At 54.6% G+C, this 17,629-nt stretch overlaps 5 protein-coding genes across 5 annotated transcripts; 2 read left to right on the top strand and 3 right to left on the bottom strand.

Annotated features, from left to right (window-relative positions):
- Positions 1 to 3,014: 3,014 nt before the first annotated feature.
- GLOTRDRAFT_92642 (uncharacterized protein) lies at positions 3,015 to 5,878 on the top strand (the record flags this gene model as incomplete). The annotated part of the gene is made up of 14 exons (XM_007867268.1): positions 3,015 to 3,182; positions 3,236 to 3,405; positions 3,634 to 3,693; positions 3,755 to 4,076; positions 4,312 to 4,423; positions 4,476 to 4,518; positions 4,623 to 4,710; positions 4,764 to 4,865; positions 4,920 to 4,938; positions 4,989 to 5,037; positions 5,089 to 5,198; positions 5,248 to 5,332; positions 5,390 to 5,546; positions 5,693 to 5,878. 14 exons carry the CDS (start codon positions 3,015 to 3,017, stop codon positions 5,876 to 5,878), a joined length of 1,671 nt encoding a protein of 556 aa, XP_007865459.1.
- Positions 5,879 to 6,160: 282 nt separating this feature from the next.
- Positions 6,161 to 8,155, bottom strand: GLOTRDRAFT_128035 (squalene synthase; the record flags this gene model as incomplete). Its single annotated transcript, XM_007866671.1, has 5 exons — positions 6,161 to 6,475; positions 6,529 to 6,654; positions 6,711 to 7,299; positions 7,355 to 7,569; positions 7,925 to 8,155. 5 exons carry the CDS (start codon positions 8,153 to 8,155, stop codon positions 6,161 to 6,163), a joined length of 1,476 nt encoding a protein of 491 aa, XP_007864862.1.
- A 181-nt stretch (positions 8,156 to 8,336) lies between these two features.
- Positions 8,337 to 12,999, bottom strand: GLOTRDRAFT_120744 (uncharacterized protein; the record flags this gene model as incomplete). The annotated part of the gene is given in 11 exon segments (XM_007866670.1): positions 8,337 to 8,423; positions 8,764 to 9,168; positions 9,312 to 9,511; positions 9,566 to 9,902; positions 9,972 to 10,385; positions 10,464 to 11,799; positions 11,904 to 12,031; positions 12,087 to 12,190; positions 12,246 to 12,728; positions 12,767 to 12,819; positions 12,839 to 12,999. The coding sequence occupies 11 exon segments, from the start codon at positions 12,997 to 12,999 to the stop codon at positions 8,337 to 8,339; spliced, it is 3,708 nt and encodes a 1,235-aa protein (XP_007864861.1).
- Positions 13,000 to 13,454: 455 nt separating this feature from the next.
- Positions 13,455 to 14,899, top strand: GLOTRDRAFT_110660 (uncharacterized protein). The gene is made up of 4 exons (XM_007866669.1): positions 13,455 to 13,760; positions 14,082 to 14,257; positions 14,313 to 14,544; positions 14,752 to 14,899. Exons 1-4 carry the CDS (start codon positions 13,547 to 13,549, stop codon positions 14,808 to 14,810), a joined length of 681 nt encoding a protein of 226 aa, XP_007864860.1. The 5' UTR covers positions 13,455 to 13,546; the 3' UTR covers positions 14,811 to 14,899.
- A 1,117-nt stretch (positions 14,900 to 16,016) lies between these two features.
- GLOTRDRAFT_128032 (uncharacterized protein) lies at positions 16,017 to 16,709 on the bottom strand (the record flags this gene model as incomplete). The annotated part of the gene is made up of 2 exons (XM_007866668.1): positions 16,017 to 16,429; positions 16,622 to 16,709. The coding sequence occupies 2 exons, from the start codon at positions 16,707 to 16,709 to the stop codon at positions 16,017 to 16,019; spliced, it is 501 nt and encodes a 166-aa protein (XP_007864859.1).
- Between the last annotated feature and the right edge of the window lie 920 nt (positions 16,710 to 17,629).

The raw sequence follows: 17,629 nt of genomic DNA, 5'->3' as shown, positions 1-17,629 counted from the left end.
CTATTGTAGTGGCTTGTAGTCAGTGGCTGAGGTGCGGGCCGCATCGGCTTGGATTCCTGGACTCTGATTGGCTCCTGCCTTCTATGACATAGGCTCTCTGCAGGTTCACCCGATCTGCAGAGCCATTACATCATTGGTATCTGGAATTGATTGCAGGCTGTAGAAGGGCCAGAAAAATTGTGAAAAATGCGGGAAATCCATAATATATTCAGAGCTCTATAGCAAATCAAGGAATATACAAGATGATCCTGAGAGGTCTAGTGAAATTCAAATAATACTTCAAGAAAGATAGGAATATTTGTGTCAGCTCTATGATATACAGTGTAAAATAGGGAGTATCTTATGCCCAGCTCAGGACTCGTAACTAGCCATGCACAGCATTGGCCCACTCCCCCCAAGTTTTTGCTTCCATGAAACATTGGCACCAGTATTCTTCAACTCCTCTGTTGACATGGAGAACCTCGCAGACTCTGGTTTAATCTGGACCAGGGCGGTCCGAGGTTTCTCGTCCCGCGCATTGGGAAGTCGTCGACCTGGATATCTGTCGGTAGTAATGGAGGTGAGCCCATGCATTGGCTACGAACAAGTACGTACCCGTGATAAGTAGGGTGTGGGACATGTCTGGCGAGAGATCGCTAGAAGCCTAGACTCTTTCACCCGAGTTGTAGAGGGGGGAGGGGCTAGGGTGCACGGGAGGTTGAAGGCTTACAAGTCTTGCCAGGGAGATTAAGTACCGCAGAACTAGGTTTCAGGGATGCGGCGGGCAACATCCTATCAGGATGGCCTCCAATTCACTATACACAAGATGCTGAGATTAAGAAGATAAGCGCTTGATAGGGAGCGGTGATCAGAAAGTAAGTAGCAAACATGAGACCTTACATGAAGGCGGTATCTGAACTTGGATTAATCTTGGACAGCTTCAGCAATGGCACTCAGATCTTCTATACACATGACCATAACGAAGTTCTGCGTGGCTGCAGCATGTCTCTACGAAGTGTGGAGTCTAAACGCCGGTGCAGCATTGCATTATCGATTGAGCCCACCAGGAATGGATGCCACGTGGATGTCGTACAGAGGACTAGAGCTCCGGCAACAAACAATGTCCCTGTGCATCCATTGAGGTATCAATTCGGAACACGGGAAGGCATCAAGGCAACTCACTGTGTGTGTATCCAATTAGGCAGCCAGTAAATCGAGCTGGCGCTTTCAGCTCTGTTGAGCAGGATGGATTAATCCTTCGGGCCTGAATAACAGCTTTTGGTGACCGGGACCATCCGATCCGATGCGTAAGAGGCCCACAGGCTACGTGAACGTACCTCCCTTTGAGATCGAACTGTGCTGGCCCTGCTGACATGACCACGACACTGAGTCCGCGCTATGTACTTGATGTTGTGTTTCTTGCGCAAAGCTGATCTGCCGAAACATTTATGTTATTCGGAACTCCGCGATATAGATCTTTGAACGTATTCTTCGCCATTTCGCGGATCATCTGCTTGATCAATCGAATATGCATACGAGCGCTTCATCGTAGCTGTAGCGTGCCCTTGTAGAAACCGGGAATTAACAGAAGCGCCTCGAGGAGAACATGAGGGAGGTTGCTGGACGATTCTGGCTGCAAATTGCTCCGAGAGACGCGTGTAAAATCGGAAGAGGGTTACCCTATCTGAATGGATATGCTCGGTGTAATATCACTCTATCGTCAGCCACAGGAAACCGTGTCGTACTTGTCGTCGTTCTTCTGCGATCGATGCCACAAGTGTATTTCATCCGAATTACGTGTATCAGCATATTCAGTTGCAGCGGCTTCAACGGCGACTCTACGCACCTTGCCATTATCAAAGTCGTCTGCGAATGAGGGAGCGCCAGAATAAATCACCGTTAAGTGGACGCAAGGACAAAAGCAGAAGGTGTAAGATGTTCGCAGTCCGAGTGTGCCATATTCCCTGCGAGCTCTGCGATGGCAATGGCTATCCATGGATTATCACGCGATGAGTTGAGACGTCCAGAGTCTCATCCTATTCACAATACGCCTGAATGACCGGTGGAAAGCTTACACATGCCGTCTTCCGATATTGCTCGGAAGCCTGCCCGCACATCAAGAGCATGGCAACATCAGATTGTGGATAGCGGATTAAAATAGGTAACCCGTGATTTGGTGGGTGGTGTCTCTCGCAGGATCATGGTGGGGGGTTGCGACAGTTGGGGTACCGGCCCAGCACGGAAGAGGAGGTGATGATCCCTACGGGTTGCAGGACTTCAACAGAGGGTCCGTGAGCTGTGAACTTATATGACAACATCTTGCTCACAGGTGGGAGTCAGCTGCATGAGGCTCGCGGCTGTTGCTTGGAGCACATAAGGACATTTCGTCAATAGCATCGATCTACGTTCAAGAAGATGTTTCGCTAACGAAACCAGGGGCGAGCGCCTCATGAATTCGGGCGCTTGAATCAAGCTGTATGGATCCAGTATGTGCACGGGGGCCGCTCAGACATGAGGTAAGGTCCAGTGAGATAGGAGCGAGCGAACGAAACCACCCTTTTTGTTTGATGAACCAGTTACGCCTTGCTCGCGCCGCCGCCGACGACGTGCTTTTGTCCACCGTCCGCTACCCTGACGGCGTTGCTGTACTCATATTCCGTTGCATCTCGGAGACATCGCCCTCTTGCACTACCGTCGCTTTGTCGTTGACAAACGTGTGTAGGTGCCTGTGCCCAACTGAACTCGCTCCAGCGCGACTCGCTCGAGCTCAAGGGGCCAAACCCCTTGCTGGTTAATGTTCAAAGGGGTCCGGAAGCGAAGACAGACGGAAAGGAGACGACCAAGAGGAAAAGAGACCGATGAACCAGACTCACTCAGTATGGTTGTTCGCGCATGTCTTTATAGGTATCGTCGTTATTAGTGTCCCATGCCCTTTAAATTCATCGAGCTCGCCTGTCTCATAGATATTTCGGGGACAAGCACAGGATATCAATGTGGTCCAGAGTTATCATGTGCTCTGTCACCGAAATACAGATATGGACTCTGCTTTCTTGGACATCACACTCTTGCAGTTTACCTGCAGGTATGTGGTGCTGTATAGCAGGATGTCTGACAAGTGTAGACGCTTCTCCATTGCTGCCATCAGGGGCCCAGTACTTAGTCGTAGTCCGGCCGGGTCGTATGCTCTAGTAGGCCTGATTCACGTACGCGTGGATTCACGAAAGTGTGGCATAGGGGATACTGTAGCATCGTTCAGCGAGTTACCGTGAAACCGAATACGGCAGCGACGAACTCGGACGAGATTACGAGAATGTCAGCTGCCCGGGAGGGAACACCGACGTTCGTGGCAGCCCGCCTCCCCCATCTTGAACATGAGCGCCTCAACCCCAGCCGACGCAGAGGAGACAACACAACAATGGGGACGAGGTACATACTATTTATCTATCTACTACACTACACAGAAGCAAACCATGCTGACTGCGCGGGTTCCTCGGCTGACTGGTTACTTGAACTGAACGAAAGTGTTGATATGTGGCGGCACGGACTGGTAAGTTCACGTCGAGGCGCGGGCTCCGACTTGCGCTCGGCGGTCACCTTTGTCTCGTGGCATCTCTCGTTTTGCGATGACTTACCGCTTGCTCTATCTTCCTCTAGGCCAAAATTGGGAAGGAAGGAACGTGGAGGGGCAGGCGGAAAGATTGAGAATCCAGAACAGTGAGTCTTGATGAATTAACGTGCGTCGCCCAAATCAGGCTTGCGCCGAACCTCTATCTAGCCCGGACCTGCTGGAACCACATATCCTGCGCTCCCTGAGCAACGTCAAGGCAGTGTCCGTTCATACCTCGTGCGCGGGGTGTCATTGCATTGTTCTCGATATCGACGGGGCAGCGTGGACGTTCGGGCGAAACGAGCGCGCCGCGCAGGGCTTGACGGGGGTCGACTACGTCTGGGAGAATGAGCCCAGACATTTGAAACCAAGTGAGCTCGGTGCGCCTGGCGGGACGCGGTTCGTGTCGGCGGCGTGTGGGAGGAACCATTCGTTACTGGTTGGGAGCGGCGGGCAATTGTGGACCGCGGGGTGGAATAATCTGGGACAGGTGAGTGCTTTGCTACGCTGAAATGCGTTGGGAGGGGAACACAGGTTTGTGGGAGTAGTGCGGACATTCTCCATGTCCAGAGGTCACGTCCTTCAAGCTCGTGAACGGCCCTTGGAAAGCGGACAACGACCGTGTCGTGCAGGCCGCCGCTGGTATCACCTTCTCGATTGTCCTTACAGAGAGCGGAAGAGGTGATTACCTGGATTTCGCTTTGGATGTTGATGTTGACCTCTAGTCATCAGTGTATTCCTTCGGGAGTGGGGAGAAGGGCCAACTAGGTAACGGCAGGACCGGCGAGCACATCGTCACGGGCAACAAAACCGCTTACGACGTCGAATACGAACCTAGTGAGGAGATGTCGTTCACTCTGGTATGAATGCTAATTTTTGACGCGCGTAGTCCCCGTCAAAGGCCTCGAGGACAAGAAGATCGTGCAGATAGCGTGCGGGCAGCAGCACAGCATCGCGCTCGACGAGCAAGGGCAAGTACCACTCTTTCATAAACAATAACCGCCAGCCGCTCTAACCAACGCGCTATTTCGAACAGTCTAGTCTACGCATGGGGTTTCAACGGCTACTGTCGGCTTGGGCTCGGCCACCAGAAAGACGTACTGGTCCCCACGGTCGTGCCGCAGGTAGGGTCGGCACATACTAAGTCGTTCGACTTGTGTTCATCGCCCCTTCACAGTTCACGGGCCCGAAGGAGATCACCATGGGCTGGAAGATCGCGGCTGGGCCTACGAACTCGGTTGTGATCGACAGGCAGAGGATGTACTACATGGCTGGCAAGGTGAGCCCTTCGTAACGTTGAGTGGTAGGTGGCATGATTCTGAGATGCGGGCAGTGGAAAACAACAGGTGATGGTACGTACGCACATGTAGCAATGGGGTTACTGTTTCATGAGCCTTCGTAGGTTCTGTTGGTCAACCGTACTCCTCCTTCCGATTTATCCAAGACATCATGTCAGTCTGGCTTTCCACCATCTACAATCCAGCTACTAATCATGTCTCTAGGGGATGCAAGGTGACACACGCCAGTTGTGGCGGCGTGACGCACTGGGCTCTCGCCCCCGATGAGGACGGGAGTGTGATGACCATTGCGTGGGGGCAGAACGCCGTCAACGGTAGGGCTTCGAGTAGATCATACGTGTACTTCCAACTAACCTTGACTAGGTGAGCTCGGGCTGGGACCGGAAGAACCGAAGAGCGCTACGAAGCCCACTCGGCACCAGCCCCTGATTGGGGTCGACGTCTTCGAGTGCGTGTTATATATTCTCGTGTTGAAAGCTTGCTGAACGTAGGAGACGCTCTTCAGTGTCGCAGCAGGCCAGAACACGACATTCGTCCTCGCGAAGCCCAACGCAAAGTTCTCCGACCTCCCGCGGCACCCTGCCGAAGTCGATGCCCCCGAATTCTGCCTCGTGTGCGGGAAAGACAACGGGGACGACGACTCGCCGTTGGCATGTGACAAGGTAAGAGGGTGCAGCGAGGAAGTCGTAGACCCTTGTTGACAGGCCGCTCGTAATTACCTAGTGCGATAACCCGTACCACTTGAAGTGCCTCGATCCGCCACTCGACGCTGTCCCCGAGGGCGAGTGGTTCTGCCCCCAATGTGAAGCTGAGGCTCTTGCGCGCTCGTCGGATGCGCCGGCGCCCAAGAAGCGGAGAGCCCAAGCTAAGGCCGCAGCAGATGAGGACGACGAAGACTCTGAGGGACCGGCTACAGGCTCGAAACGCAAGGCACCTGCGAAATCCAAAGCTTCTTGTGAGTACCGGTCTGAGTTCGAGCTTCAGAGTGTGTTGACTTTCCCCACAGCTTCGAAGCGCAAAAAATAGATCGTCACTGGGATTTGGGCGTGTATGTTGATCATACATTCCGTGTATCTACTATCGTTTTGTATTCGGTTTGGGATATCGTTATAGCAATTGGTTATTTATGTGAACAACCGTGTGTCACGATAGCGTTTCGTGACCACGCAAAATGCGTGCATTATATGGTGCAAAGACGAAAGCAGTACAAGGTATATCAGTAATCTACAACGACTATATGTAAACTGTCCAGTATCAGTCCCCGCCGGTGCTACTCCTAGTCCTGTGTGAACTTTAGGACGACCCAGACAACCCCAAGCGCGCCGCACAGCACGATGAGGAACGCGGCAGCGACAAAGGAGAACAGCTCCCATGTGGAGGCACCCGCGGGCTCTGCGGGGGCGGGCTTGCCGTTGGCGAGGTAGGACGCGACGCGCTTCTCGCGGGCGATGGCGCGGTCGCGCTCCTGCTCGAGCTTGACGATGCGCGTGCGCGCGTCGAGGGGGTCGAACATCTGGGCTGCGTTGCCGCCCCCCCTCGACTGCGCGACGTTCACGAAGGACGGGTAGTGCCGCTCGCACCATTGTTCGATCTGGGGAGGGTGATGGTCAGAAGAGGCATGATGATGCAACCGTTCGAACGCACCTTCCCGCAGGCGACGGACAGACGGAGGAAGTTGGGATCTGAGGGGACGGCCTTGGCGTGTATTTTCCTAGCATAATCCCGGAACATGTACGCAACCTCGCGGGGATTGGTCGAGCGCATGATGAGCTGAAAAAAGGTGAATGAGTATTGACATCACGCAGAGGCGAATCCACGAGACTCACCCTGGCCGCCTCGGCCTTGCGAATCTTGATATTACGCTGGAACATCTCCGGATTCATGAAGCACAGCTCGAGCGTCGCCATCGCCATCGTCGCCGGGATCGCACAGAAGTTGAACACCGTCTGGTTGCGCAGCAGCCGGAGGTAGTCCAACGCGTCCTCCGCATGGCGCAGCGCGTCAATGACCATCCCGCTCTGCACCCACAGCGCGCGCTCGGTATTCTCGGGCTTGTAAAACTCGTTCATCTCCTTGAACCCGCCGTACTCCTCGCGGCCCCAGATCTCGCGCGGCCAGAAGTAGCGGCCCTGCTCGACGTCCTCGCGGTAGTCGCGGATGATGTTCGTCTTCTGCAGGAGCGTACCCATCGAGTTGGACAGCTCGAGCTGGTACTGCAGCCAGTCGGCCTCCTTGCCCGTCGCGGAGAAGAGCCGCGAGAGGCCCTCCCCGACGAGCCCCGCGACGTAGTGGCAGTAGAGCTCGTACTCGGCGATGGTCTCGATGTAGATGGAGCCCGTCGTGGCGGCTTTGTGCGCGTAGTCGGCCATGCCGACTTCCATTTTGTGACAGATGTCTACGATGACTTCTCGGCAGCTGTGTTAGGGGGGTTAGTGATCTGTGGAGGGATCTAAGCAGATAAGCGACTTACTCGGGCGCTATTCGGTTGAGCTCCTCGACCACGACGTCGTATTCGACCAGCAGCTGCCGGTCCTTCTCATCCGGGCCGCACCCATCAAACGTCCAACCCGGCGTGACGGTCTTTTCGTGGAACGTCCGGAGGAGGGGCTGCTTGATGTCGTCCGGGATTGTCATGTCATCCTCGATAGTGTCCAGGCCCCGCAGGACGAGATAGAACATGCATATCTGAGCAAAGCGGAACGTGAGCTATTTCTGGGCCGAGGAGGATAGAGCGGACAGAGTGCCTGGGAGCCGAGCTGATAGACACTTTTCACTGACGGACTCGGATCCGCAGGGAACGTGCAATGGGGGCAGTGGTGTATACGTATGATACAGGCGCTTCCCCTCCGAGTATTCCGCTCGGAGATTAAGGGACTTGCCCGTCCACACATCCAATGGAAATGTGAACTGACAAACCGTGAGAACGCCTCGCGATGCAGGTGCGTCCCGCGGCCCCTCCATCGCGCAGCCATAGCTGAGAGCGAACGCAGGGCTGCCCCGTCCCCCAGGAATGAAAGCAATAAATTAAAAGGCTACTCACTGTCCTCGCCAAATCCCCGTCCAACTCTTTGATGACGGCGGAAAAACTACGACTGGTCAAGTCGAGAAACTCCCAGCAGCGGCGCATGGACTTTCTGTCCCAGCCCGACGTCGCAAACTCCGACGGCGAAGAGAGATCCCTGTTCTTGTCATGGTAGAGCCAGAACTGGACGAGGGTGCGGAACTCGAGCGGGTGGGTGAGGAGCAGCGCGAGCATCGAGAGGGCGGTCATGGCGGGCGACGGCGACTGGGTTGGGGGACGACGAGGACGTGTCGTGGGCGTTGGAAGGAGAAGAGGGCGGCGGGAGGAGTACTTGTAGGAGGCATAGGGCGGTCGTACGATTGCCTTATACGCTACATGTTATTTTTGCCCCACGTCACGCGAGAAATGATTTATTCCACGTGATCGCGTCCTAGTCCCCTACGCCCGGCCCGGGGACTTGTGGACTCGCATTGGTCCACTGCGGCTGCCACAATTCATTGGCTGCCTCCGAGATGTCCTGCAACGGGACGTTTGCGGTGTGATATATCCAAAGTAGAGAGTCTCTGCGACGCTCAAATGCCCAATGTCATTTTATCAAGGCGCAATATGTTCAACATGATTAAGTTACGAGGAGCCAGCACTCAATCAGCCTATGCTTTAAGCACGGCCGTCAATTACCTTCGTCCGGGATGTGTGCGCCGATAATCACTGTCAACCAAGATTCAGTCAATGTCCAAGCTCGCCGAGGACACTTGCACCCACTCATAGTCATACCCTTCCTCTCGATATTCACCTGTATCTCGCGGCGTGAGTACTTCCGATCTATGGGCGCCTCGAATCCGAAAGGAGGAGCGTACCTCAAAGTCGCAGCCAGCCAATACGAGCGCGTCCCCGTGAGCAAGCGTGACGAGCACTGACGGATCCTTCTTTTGCGCAGTCTTCTTTCCTGGAGCGGGACGGCTGGCGGTGGCAGGCACAACAGCAGGCGCTGGAGGAGGAGGCATGAGAGCGTCTTCGCTGCCCTCTATCAGCCGCATCTCGCGCTCTCTCTCAGGAACTATCTCCATCTGCGACAGGTTCACAGTATCGCCCGCCGTATCCGCCTGCACTTCAGTCGCCAACTCGGGCCCTGCCGAGCGCTCTTCCTGCACCGCGGCCGCAATCGCGTTCCGTCCCCTGCCCTGAGGAAAGACGTCGATCGTCAAGTCATTCCCGAGGCAGAGGATGACAGTCGGCCGGTCCCTCTTCGGAAACTTGATTCCCTATTCGCGTCAAACATAGTCAGCCAATCGCGTTCGAGAGAGCATGATAAAGTCTAATCAAGTCTGAATGCTCGAAAACGCTGGGACGTATGTGGCATATTCGCGGAGTCGAAGAATGGCAAGAGAGAATAGATACGACTCACGCTGCGCCGCCCACTGCCCATCCAGACGAGCACGCTCAGCTGGTCGATTCGCGCTGTCGGCTCGCCGCTCGCTCGGCACCTATCGAGCATGATACACTTCAACGTATGAATACTCTCGGGGACGTCGTTCCAATTTGTAACGACCTCGCCGTCGTGCGGGACATGTCCGCGCCCTGCAAGGTACCGCCACGCGTTGTGATCTGAAGAGAGCCACATTCGTGTGTGTACGTGGCGACGAGGCAACGAATACTCACATCCGAGCCGACGCCCGTGCGCGCCGTCTACCCACTTCGCCATCCTCGCATCCGCCTGTACCCCCAGGAACGCTTCGGACGCTTCGCGCTGCAGCTCCCGCCTATTATTCAGGTTGAGGTATTTCAGCACTCCGAACGTCTCCTTCCCCTTGCCTTTGGCGTTCACAAGTCCGTCGGGGAGCAGTGGGAACTCGATGGTTTGTAGCGTGGCGCCGCCCGCATGGGCCCTCTTCCGCCACTTGAGAGAGCGGTCGTATATCGTGGTGTCGCCCGCGCGGATGTGGGTACGGATCGAGTCCACGCAGACGGCGAAACCTGATTGTGGGACGTCCGGTACCTTGAGAGCCGTGATGCCGTAAATGAAGGTGAAACAGCTTAGCGCACAAGCAAACGAAACGATACGTACGGGACAGTTATCGCACTCTTGGTGTCTTAGCCAGCGGGTCAAATTCAGCTTCCCGCACGCTCGGCAATACCACCCAGCCATCGGCGGGTCGTCCGCAGCTCCGTATCCTAGCGCGGAACGGCTGACTACATCCTGTAGGACGGAGCACTCGTACGTATCCATAATACCCCCTTGCGCATCGTCGGGCATCTCAATCTCGCCCTCTTCCAGTTCTTCAGGAGGTAGACGCGGGGCCACGGGGAGCGCGGTGTTCCACCATGGAGAAGACGGCGGAGCATTGAAGAAGGCGTCATACGCATCGTCCCCAGCGAGCAATATCGTATCACCGTCTGGAGCCCATTCGAACCTGAACGTCCAGCGGATACATTTGGCGTTTAGTCTCTGCTCCTCGGGGGGAGGTGAAAGGACTCCGCGCTGGATAGAGAAGACCCGGTTAAGCATTAAGGAACTTAGGGGAAACTATGAGGACGTCAGTACCGGGAAGCGACTTACCGAATACTCAGAGACCGCAAAGTAGCCCAACATAGAGCATCCCCATTCCTTCCCCGCGGCATCAGCAGGGAGCCCAAGCCACTCACGCTCGGCGATCAGCACCACCGTCACACCCTCCGACTTCGCACGCATCAACGCACGTATTTCATCGGGGCACTCCAGTTCCTCTTCTGTATTGCTGGACTCGGCTGGCTGAGATAGGTTCGGTGCCTCTGCGGCTCGGTTGCTGGGCGTGATGGGCGGGCTGGGGATCGGTATCGTGGACGCGAGCATCTGCTCTGGGTTGATGGTGTAGGGGAAGAGTAGCGTGTCACAAGAATCGGCCTCGAGCCTGAAGGCGGGTGTTGCGGGAGGGGTGGGGAGCGATGGCTTGCCGTCACCTGCCGAAGGATGCGGATCTGCGATAGTGGTGTCCGTTGTATCGTCAAGGAAGCTAAACGCCCGGACGAAGTCGTCTCTGGCTAGACTGGAGCCTGATTCAGTGCGAGTGAAGGGAGGACGAAGGCTATCCGGGGGAGGCGGGATCTCGAGCAGGGCATCGGGAGACCTACTCGTCAGCAAGGCCATTGCGGGAGAAGACCGTGCACAAGGTGTCTCGTCAAGGAAGCCGAACGCGCCGACGAAGTCGTCTCTCGCAGAACTTGAGCTCGAGCTGGCACGGTTCAAGGTAGGACGCAGGCTGTCGGAGAGAGGCGGAAGCACAAGCAGGGGATCAGGAGAGCCTGTCGTGAGCGATGGGAAGATGGAACGAGACTGTTCCCCCGGCAAGGATAGCAACTCGTTGGTGAAGATACGGTCAGGCGGCGGGATTTGCCCCTCCTCTGTTTGAAGAGACGGATCAGACGGCGACTGATTCATGCGCGAGAGGTCGAGCGGTCCTAGGGAGACGGCCTCCAGACGCCTGTGGAGCGACATACCGGCCAAAACAGGTACACAAGCGTGTGCTTGCGCTCCCGCCGCCGGGAGTGGGAGAAACGCGCTGGGTGTAGTATCCGTCAGCGAGGCGTCCCTGTCAGGTGAATATCCCAGATGACGAGCAAGGGCTTCATCGCGTGCACCGCCGGGGTCCTGACCTTCCTGCATGAGAGGCACCGGCGTGAGCGTGGGGCTCGATGATTCCGTCATTGGGGTGAGACCTTCCGGTTGTTGTAATAGACGTCGGTGACGAAGGGAGAGCGGCTCGTCAGGGGCGGAGGGGGGCGAGGGAGACTCATGTCGTGCATGAGCAGGCGGTATCCGAATTACCAGTGGTTGCCGAAAAGGAGAAGCCGTTCTCTCGACAGTAGTGTAAGGTTGAGGTTCGTCTGGCGGAACGGGCGCCTGGTAATCGCGAACGCTACAGGCGACGAATCGGGGAGTCTGTTAGGAACCTCCTCTAGGAAGAACGTCAGTCCAGGTAATACTCACAAGCTGACTTGCCATTGTTTTCCGTCGACGCACCCGTCGCCGTGCCAGGCCCGACCGCGCAGAACGACGACCGGACGGGTAGGGAGCGATGTTTCGTCCCACCAGACGTCGTTCGTGGCTGTGGAGAGAGCCGGAAAGACTTCGAGGAGTTCGGTGTGACTCTGGGTGGCCGCACAGAGTTGATGAGCAAGCGCGAGATGAAGAGAAAATACTCACGGACGTCCAAATTCGTGGTCTGCACGTCGCAAACCGGAAAGGTGGCTGGACAGACTCACTCGACGGCTTGACAACCTTCCAGGGAGTCAGTGGACGTTTCGTCCCTATGTGAAATAGACGTTCAGAAATAGAACGCAGTGTTAGACACTGACCACGCACGTCTATCTTTCCTTAGTGGTTCCTTCTCGACACGGTCCGATTTGCGTCGTGTGCGCGAGGTGCCGGAGGCCGGGTCTGCGCTACTCAGCTCGGGTAGAAAGTCGGCTGCATCGCTCTTGCGCTTTCGTGACCGTTTCAGCTTGGGTTCCACTGCATCAGGATCAGCGCCGTTGTCGTCGCTGTTGCCGATTATAAAAGGGTCGTCTTTCGGTCGTATGGAGCTTGGAGCGAGGGACTTGCGCCGAGCAGCCTTACCTCGCCGAAGAAAACGTTCGTCCTCGGCTATGATCTCGTCTTCAAACGGAAGGAGGGGTAAGCTGAAGCGCGTCCGCCGTACACGCTTAGCGGGGAGTTCTTCGGGGACAAGGAGCCTGACCGGCACATCGACCGACTTCCTTTTTACAGGTGGTCCCGGCCTTCTGTATCCCTTCGTACTCGGGTCCCTCACTTTCCACGCCTTGCCCGTCCCGCTTTCGTAGTAACCTGTAAGGGGCCGGGGCCTATCGTCCGAGTAAACGCACCTCCTGCCCTTGCACCTTTGGCACGGCTGTCCTCTGCTGCACCATTGTCGGACCTGGATGCACCAGTCGCACCTTCCGGCGGTCACGAAGACTTCACCGGGTTCGCCTGTGTCTGGGTTGTGGGGAAGAAGGAAAATGGCGGATGGGTCAATGCGTTCGTCGAAGTGATCCGGAAGCGTGTCGGGTCTTGTCGCCATTTCACGCCATGACTTTGCTGCTGTCGCGCTAGGCATCCTGGTGGTAGCGGACTCGAGAAGGGGTGGGTAGAAAAAAGTGACGATGCGCTTGGTACCGTAGGTTATTAAACTCAATTATATCTTCCGTGCATCATCAAAAAGTGTTGTATATCAGTATCACGCCCCGTATAATTGGCAGGCAGACGCGTACATGGGAACGGAAGTCCGGTCGTATGAAAATTATGGGATTATATGTTCCAGTTGCCGGCATAATCTCTTTTGCAAATAAAAAGCTGCAGCTTGTCCCTTGAAGGCTAGTAGCTATGGATGGCCAGGGCGCCACAGGATTATTGGTGGAGCATTGCAAACCGAGGTTACTATGCGGTCGATCGTATATTACCCCGCTTCGCTTCGCCCGCCACGCAGAACACGATCACGTGTACGCGCGCTTCGCTTCCGCCTCCCGTTTGTCCGCTGTTTCCGCCTCCACGTTCAACGCTCTTCGACGTCTCCCGGTCTTCAAAACTCTCGGGATCCTCACAACTACGACAGAACATCAAGCCATAGGTTTTATCCACGCTTTTCTCTCGAAGAGTTCCTCGAGATGCCTAGAAAATTGGCGGACTACATTAAGCCACAACCGCCAGAGGCCGTGATTCGCATTCGCAACTCGGGCCTCGCAATGTCGTCTTTCATCCTGCTCGTCTACTTATTGGACATCAAGCCCTTGTCTCTAGTTAGATGCTGGAGGGTGGCTTTTGCAAAGGATATAAGCGTGTACGGTGTCGGGCCCGTAGGATGGTGGGTGAACGTGATCGGTGAGTGTTATAGCGACCCTTTTTGACCGGACAGGGAGGGAGTGCCACTATTGGGTACTACATAAAGCCTGGGAGCGCCGCTCGCTTTGCAGAGCGAGTCACTCGTGTGCTTCGGGCGAGCAGATCAGTCCGGTGCATCGTGTGGCCGGTCAGGGCGAGCTTTCGTTTTTCGTTGGGCAGCGATGGGTTTCGTATTCAGCTCTAGCTCTTTTCGGGGCGTGAAGGACGTGAAGGAGTTGTCGCACGTGCCGTCTGCCTTACCCTTCTTCTTTCTCGGCCGGCACACGGATATGCAACGATTCGCTGACATGTTTTGAGCAGAGCTCGCCGTCCTCACCCTCCTCTTCCTCAACATTCTCCAGTGTCTGTACGCCCTCACGTACCCGCCATCACCACCACCACCGACGCCTGCGTCTTCCCGCAAGAAAGTTGCATTCACGCCGACGAGCTCGCCAAGTAGCGGCTCGAAGCGAAAGCTGCTAGGAGCGTCAACGAGTGTACGTATCGCGTACGTCGAAAATCACACTGTAACACTGACGCCTTTTTCAATAGACCTCCCCGTCGGCTTCTCTTTCTCAATCGCAGTTCCCATTCCGCGCTTCTGCTTCGGGATATCCTCCCAGCCCGTTGTCCACCCCCTCTCGACCACTCAACTACTCTCTATCCTTCCCATCCTCCTCGACGTCCCTCTTCGATTCCGCGTCTTCGAGTTTTAGCTCGAGTGGGATTGGCTGGTCACCGAGCAAGTCGCCGCTGCTGAGGTATAAGGGAAAGAAAGGTGGACGTGAGTATTTTGTTCTTGTCATTTCTCGTTTCTGCATTGTCGGTCGACGTCGAGTGCGGACTGCGCCTCGCGGTGTCTGATATCACACTTCCTGACTCGCGCCCCATCGGTACTTGCCGCTATGACGCGAGGGTGGTTCGGAGTTCCGCTGTTTTCGCCTCGACAACCCCGCTCCCTTTTCGTGTGGCTGATCCTGTTTCGCTGCAGGTGCACTCGATAGCTCCCTTCTTACGCACCTGATGAATGATGACAGCTATGATGAATAGACCCTCCAAATTTTCCCTGATCTTGTTTGCTTCTTATAGTTGCTTTGTCTACAGTACTTAATGTAACAGTCTTTAAGTCAGTGTAACGGGCACGGCGTTTGCGAGGACCGCGCCCGAACATCTATGTTGAGACTCAGCTAAGAGGACTTAGACGTTCTCAACAGGATACGAGTACTTCGTTTACGAAAGGCGAGATCACACAAGCAAAGACCAGGTAATCTCTTGATTCGCAGAGAAAGAACCATGAAAGATGCACGAAGTCTTATATACTCGAAGTAATAATACACTAACTAGAAATAGAAGTAAAGGACTCGAAAGAGAATCAAACAACCATATAAGTACATACACGTTAAGAAAGGAATATCAATGAGAAACGTATATCGTACATGGCGAGCTCCTACATTTGCCCTCCTAAGTATTCACGCGAATACTTACTTTTGCGCCGGCTGCTTCCCTTTACCCCCAGCTGTCGGAAAATCTGGAAAAGACTGATAAGCCCTGACAGAACCTGACGGACTGATCAGGCATTATAATGTTATGTTTCAAGGCTGATAAGCCCTTATCAGGTGTTGTCAGGTTTGGATTAGGTAGGGGCTTCTGGTGGTGCTGTAATATCACAGGAATTCTGTAGTAGATCCTGTACATCGGAAACATCTTGAAATACGGTCGTAGCCTTTACACGGATTGAGTATTTTAAAGGTGGCATGTTGACTACGGTAGCATTATAGTCTAAGTCTAAAGTTATGGCGAAATCTACAAGAGCCGTACGTCAGAGGACATGAGCGCGAATGACGGTAATTACGAGTCGCCCGGTAAGGCAGTATGTATGATATATATATATACCAATGTGAGACTCACACAGCTATTGTTGCGTAGTGTAGTAGTTATATCGTTAGTCTTTACATATATCATCATCGTTCAACTCAAGGCCGCTCGTTCGAATCAAGTCCAAGTACCTGTATTAAAGTGACGTCTTAGATAGTGGTGTCGATGACCATCGGGTGGCGTGAGTGGCTCTTCTTTTTCTCATTTCTGGGACCCATGGCCTTATCCGCGCTTATCATGCCTTATAGTGGCTTGTAACCCCCGTCAGGCCTGATCAGCCTGATGGAGGCTTATATGCGCTTTTCAATCATTTCTGAACCCGATAACTCTCCTCAAACCTGATTGACTTATCAGTGCATTATCTGGCATTGTATAGCAATATCATGCTTTTCTGATTTTTCCGACAGCGAGAGCAGCATCTAACTCGTGGTCCGCATCATCACCAAAATCTGGACCAGCACCGTCCGCATCAGCATCATCTCCAAGTCCGTCCATCTCCGCGGACATATCGACATCATTTGCAGAGATAGAAGTAAACCCGTTGGGTACCTGTTGGTCACTCGGATGCAACGCCCAAGTAGATGGTCCCGCGACTGCAGCAGTCCCATCCGAAAAGGATGCAGGCGGGTCATTCTCGAAGTAGGCGGGAGACCCGGCATAAGCCGTGAACTGGTCGGTTGTACCGAACGTAAGCTGAGGGGAGTTGGTCGTAAATGGAGTCAACTGATGTGGAATGCTCGGGGAAGGACTGGCGAGATTGGCATGCGGCTGATATTGGTACGGATGGGCTGCTCCTATAGCAATAGCCCGATGAGCTTCAGAACGGAGGTGTCAGTAAGGGCATGACCAGACAATGTACTAGAGAAACCGCGTCCCCTACCCATATGGAACGGTCGCTGGGACGGCCTAGCGATGCTCGCGGGAATTACCAACGGCACGCTTAACTGACTATCTGGGGGTCGGCCTACGCGCACGCTGAGGCATACCTTGGCACGCGCCGACCCGCCATTCTCGCACCCCGGCCCCCCGCGGGCGCTTTTGTGCCGCCAGGCCTGACAGGCAGAGATCGCGCATCGATGGGGTCCGAAACTCATGCGATCGGTCCGGAGGTTCTTGCTACCCCCTATTCCAGCACCCCCGATCCTGTTTTGTTAGGCACCGAACACCCCAAAATCCACCGTTCCCCCTCCACCGATCTCCATCGGGTCACAGCCTGGCTCAGTCGACCATCGATGGGGTCCAAAACTCATGTGATCGGTCTGGGGGTTCTTGCTACCCCCTATTCCTGCACCCCCGATCCTGTTTCGTCAGGCACCGAAGCCCCCAAAGTCCACCGTTCCCCCTCCACCGATCTCCATCGGGTCGCAGCCTGGCTCGGTTGACCATCGATGGGGTCTGAAACTCATGCGATTGCACCGGGGTTTGTTGTGATCCCCTATTTAGCCACCTCTGAGTTTGTTTTGTCAAGCACTGAACATGCCAAAGTCCACCGTTCACCCTCCACCAATATCCACGGGAAGGCTGACTTTGTTATGCATTACTTGAGCTGAAATGTGAAGTGAGCACATTGGGTATTTTTCCATCCTCCTATTCAAGCATGTACACACATCTTAAGTTAAGAACTGGAGTCCACAAAGTGCTCCATTTACTTTCCACCAATGTTCAGCAGCAAGCCCACTTTATCATGCATTGTTTGGACTCAAATCTGAAGCAGGTGGGCTGGGGCTTTTGATATCCCAAGATTCAAGCATTTATGAGGCCCTTCTGTTAAGCAGCAAAGTCCCCAAACTCCACTGCTCAGTCTTCAGACTTCAACTTAGCAACAGGCAATTACTCAAGACATAGTTTGCACTGGATGAAGGGAAGTTGTAGCATAGAAACGAGTGTGGGTATAACGGATTGTATGGGAATGAGATGAGAACTATGTGGGGCATTCAAGAAAGACTTCTGAGTATTAGGCAAGGGGATGGATAAGAAAGCGACAAAGCATGGAT

Source organism: Gloeophyllum trabeum (genome assembly GCF_000344685.1).
Source record: "Gloeophyllum trabeum ATCC 11539 unplaced genomic scaffold GLOTRscaffold_00005, whole genome shotgun sequence".
Taxonomy (NCBI): Eukaryota; Fungi; Basidiomycota; class Agaricomycetes; order Gloeophyllales; family Gloeophyllaceae; genus Gloeophyllum; species Gloeophyllum trabeum.
The sequence above is the reverse complement of the archived record's forward strand: the minus strand, read 5'-3'. Positions and strand labels throughout refer to the sequence as shown.

Coding starts and splice junctions, on each gene's coding strand:
- GLOTRDRAFT_110660 (XM_007866669.1), top strand. CDS start 13,547: ATGCCTAGAAAATTGGCGGACTACATTAAGCCACAACCGCCAGAGGCC. Junction 14,258..14,312: donor TGCTAGGAGCGTCAACGAGT/GTACGTATCGCG, acceptor CTTTTTCAATAG/ACCTCCCCGTCGGCTTCTCT. Junction 14,545..14,751: donor TAAGGGAAAGAAAGGTGGAC/GTGAGTATTTTG, acceptor GTTTCGCTGCAG/GTGCACTCGATAGCTCCCTT.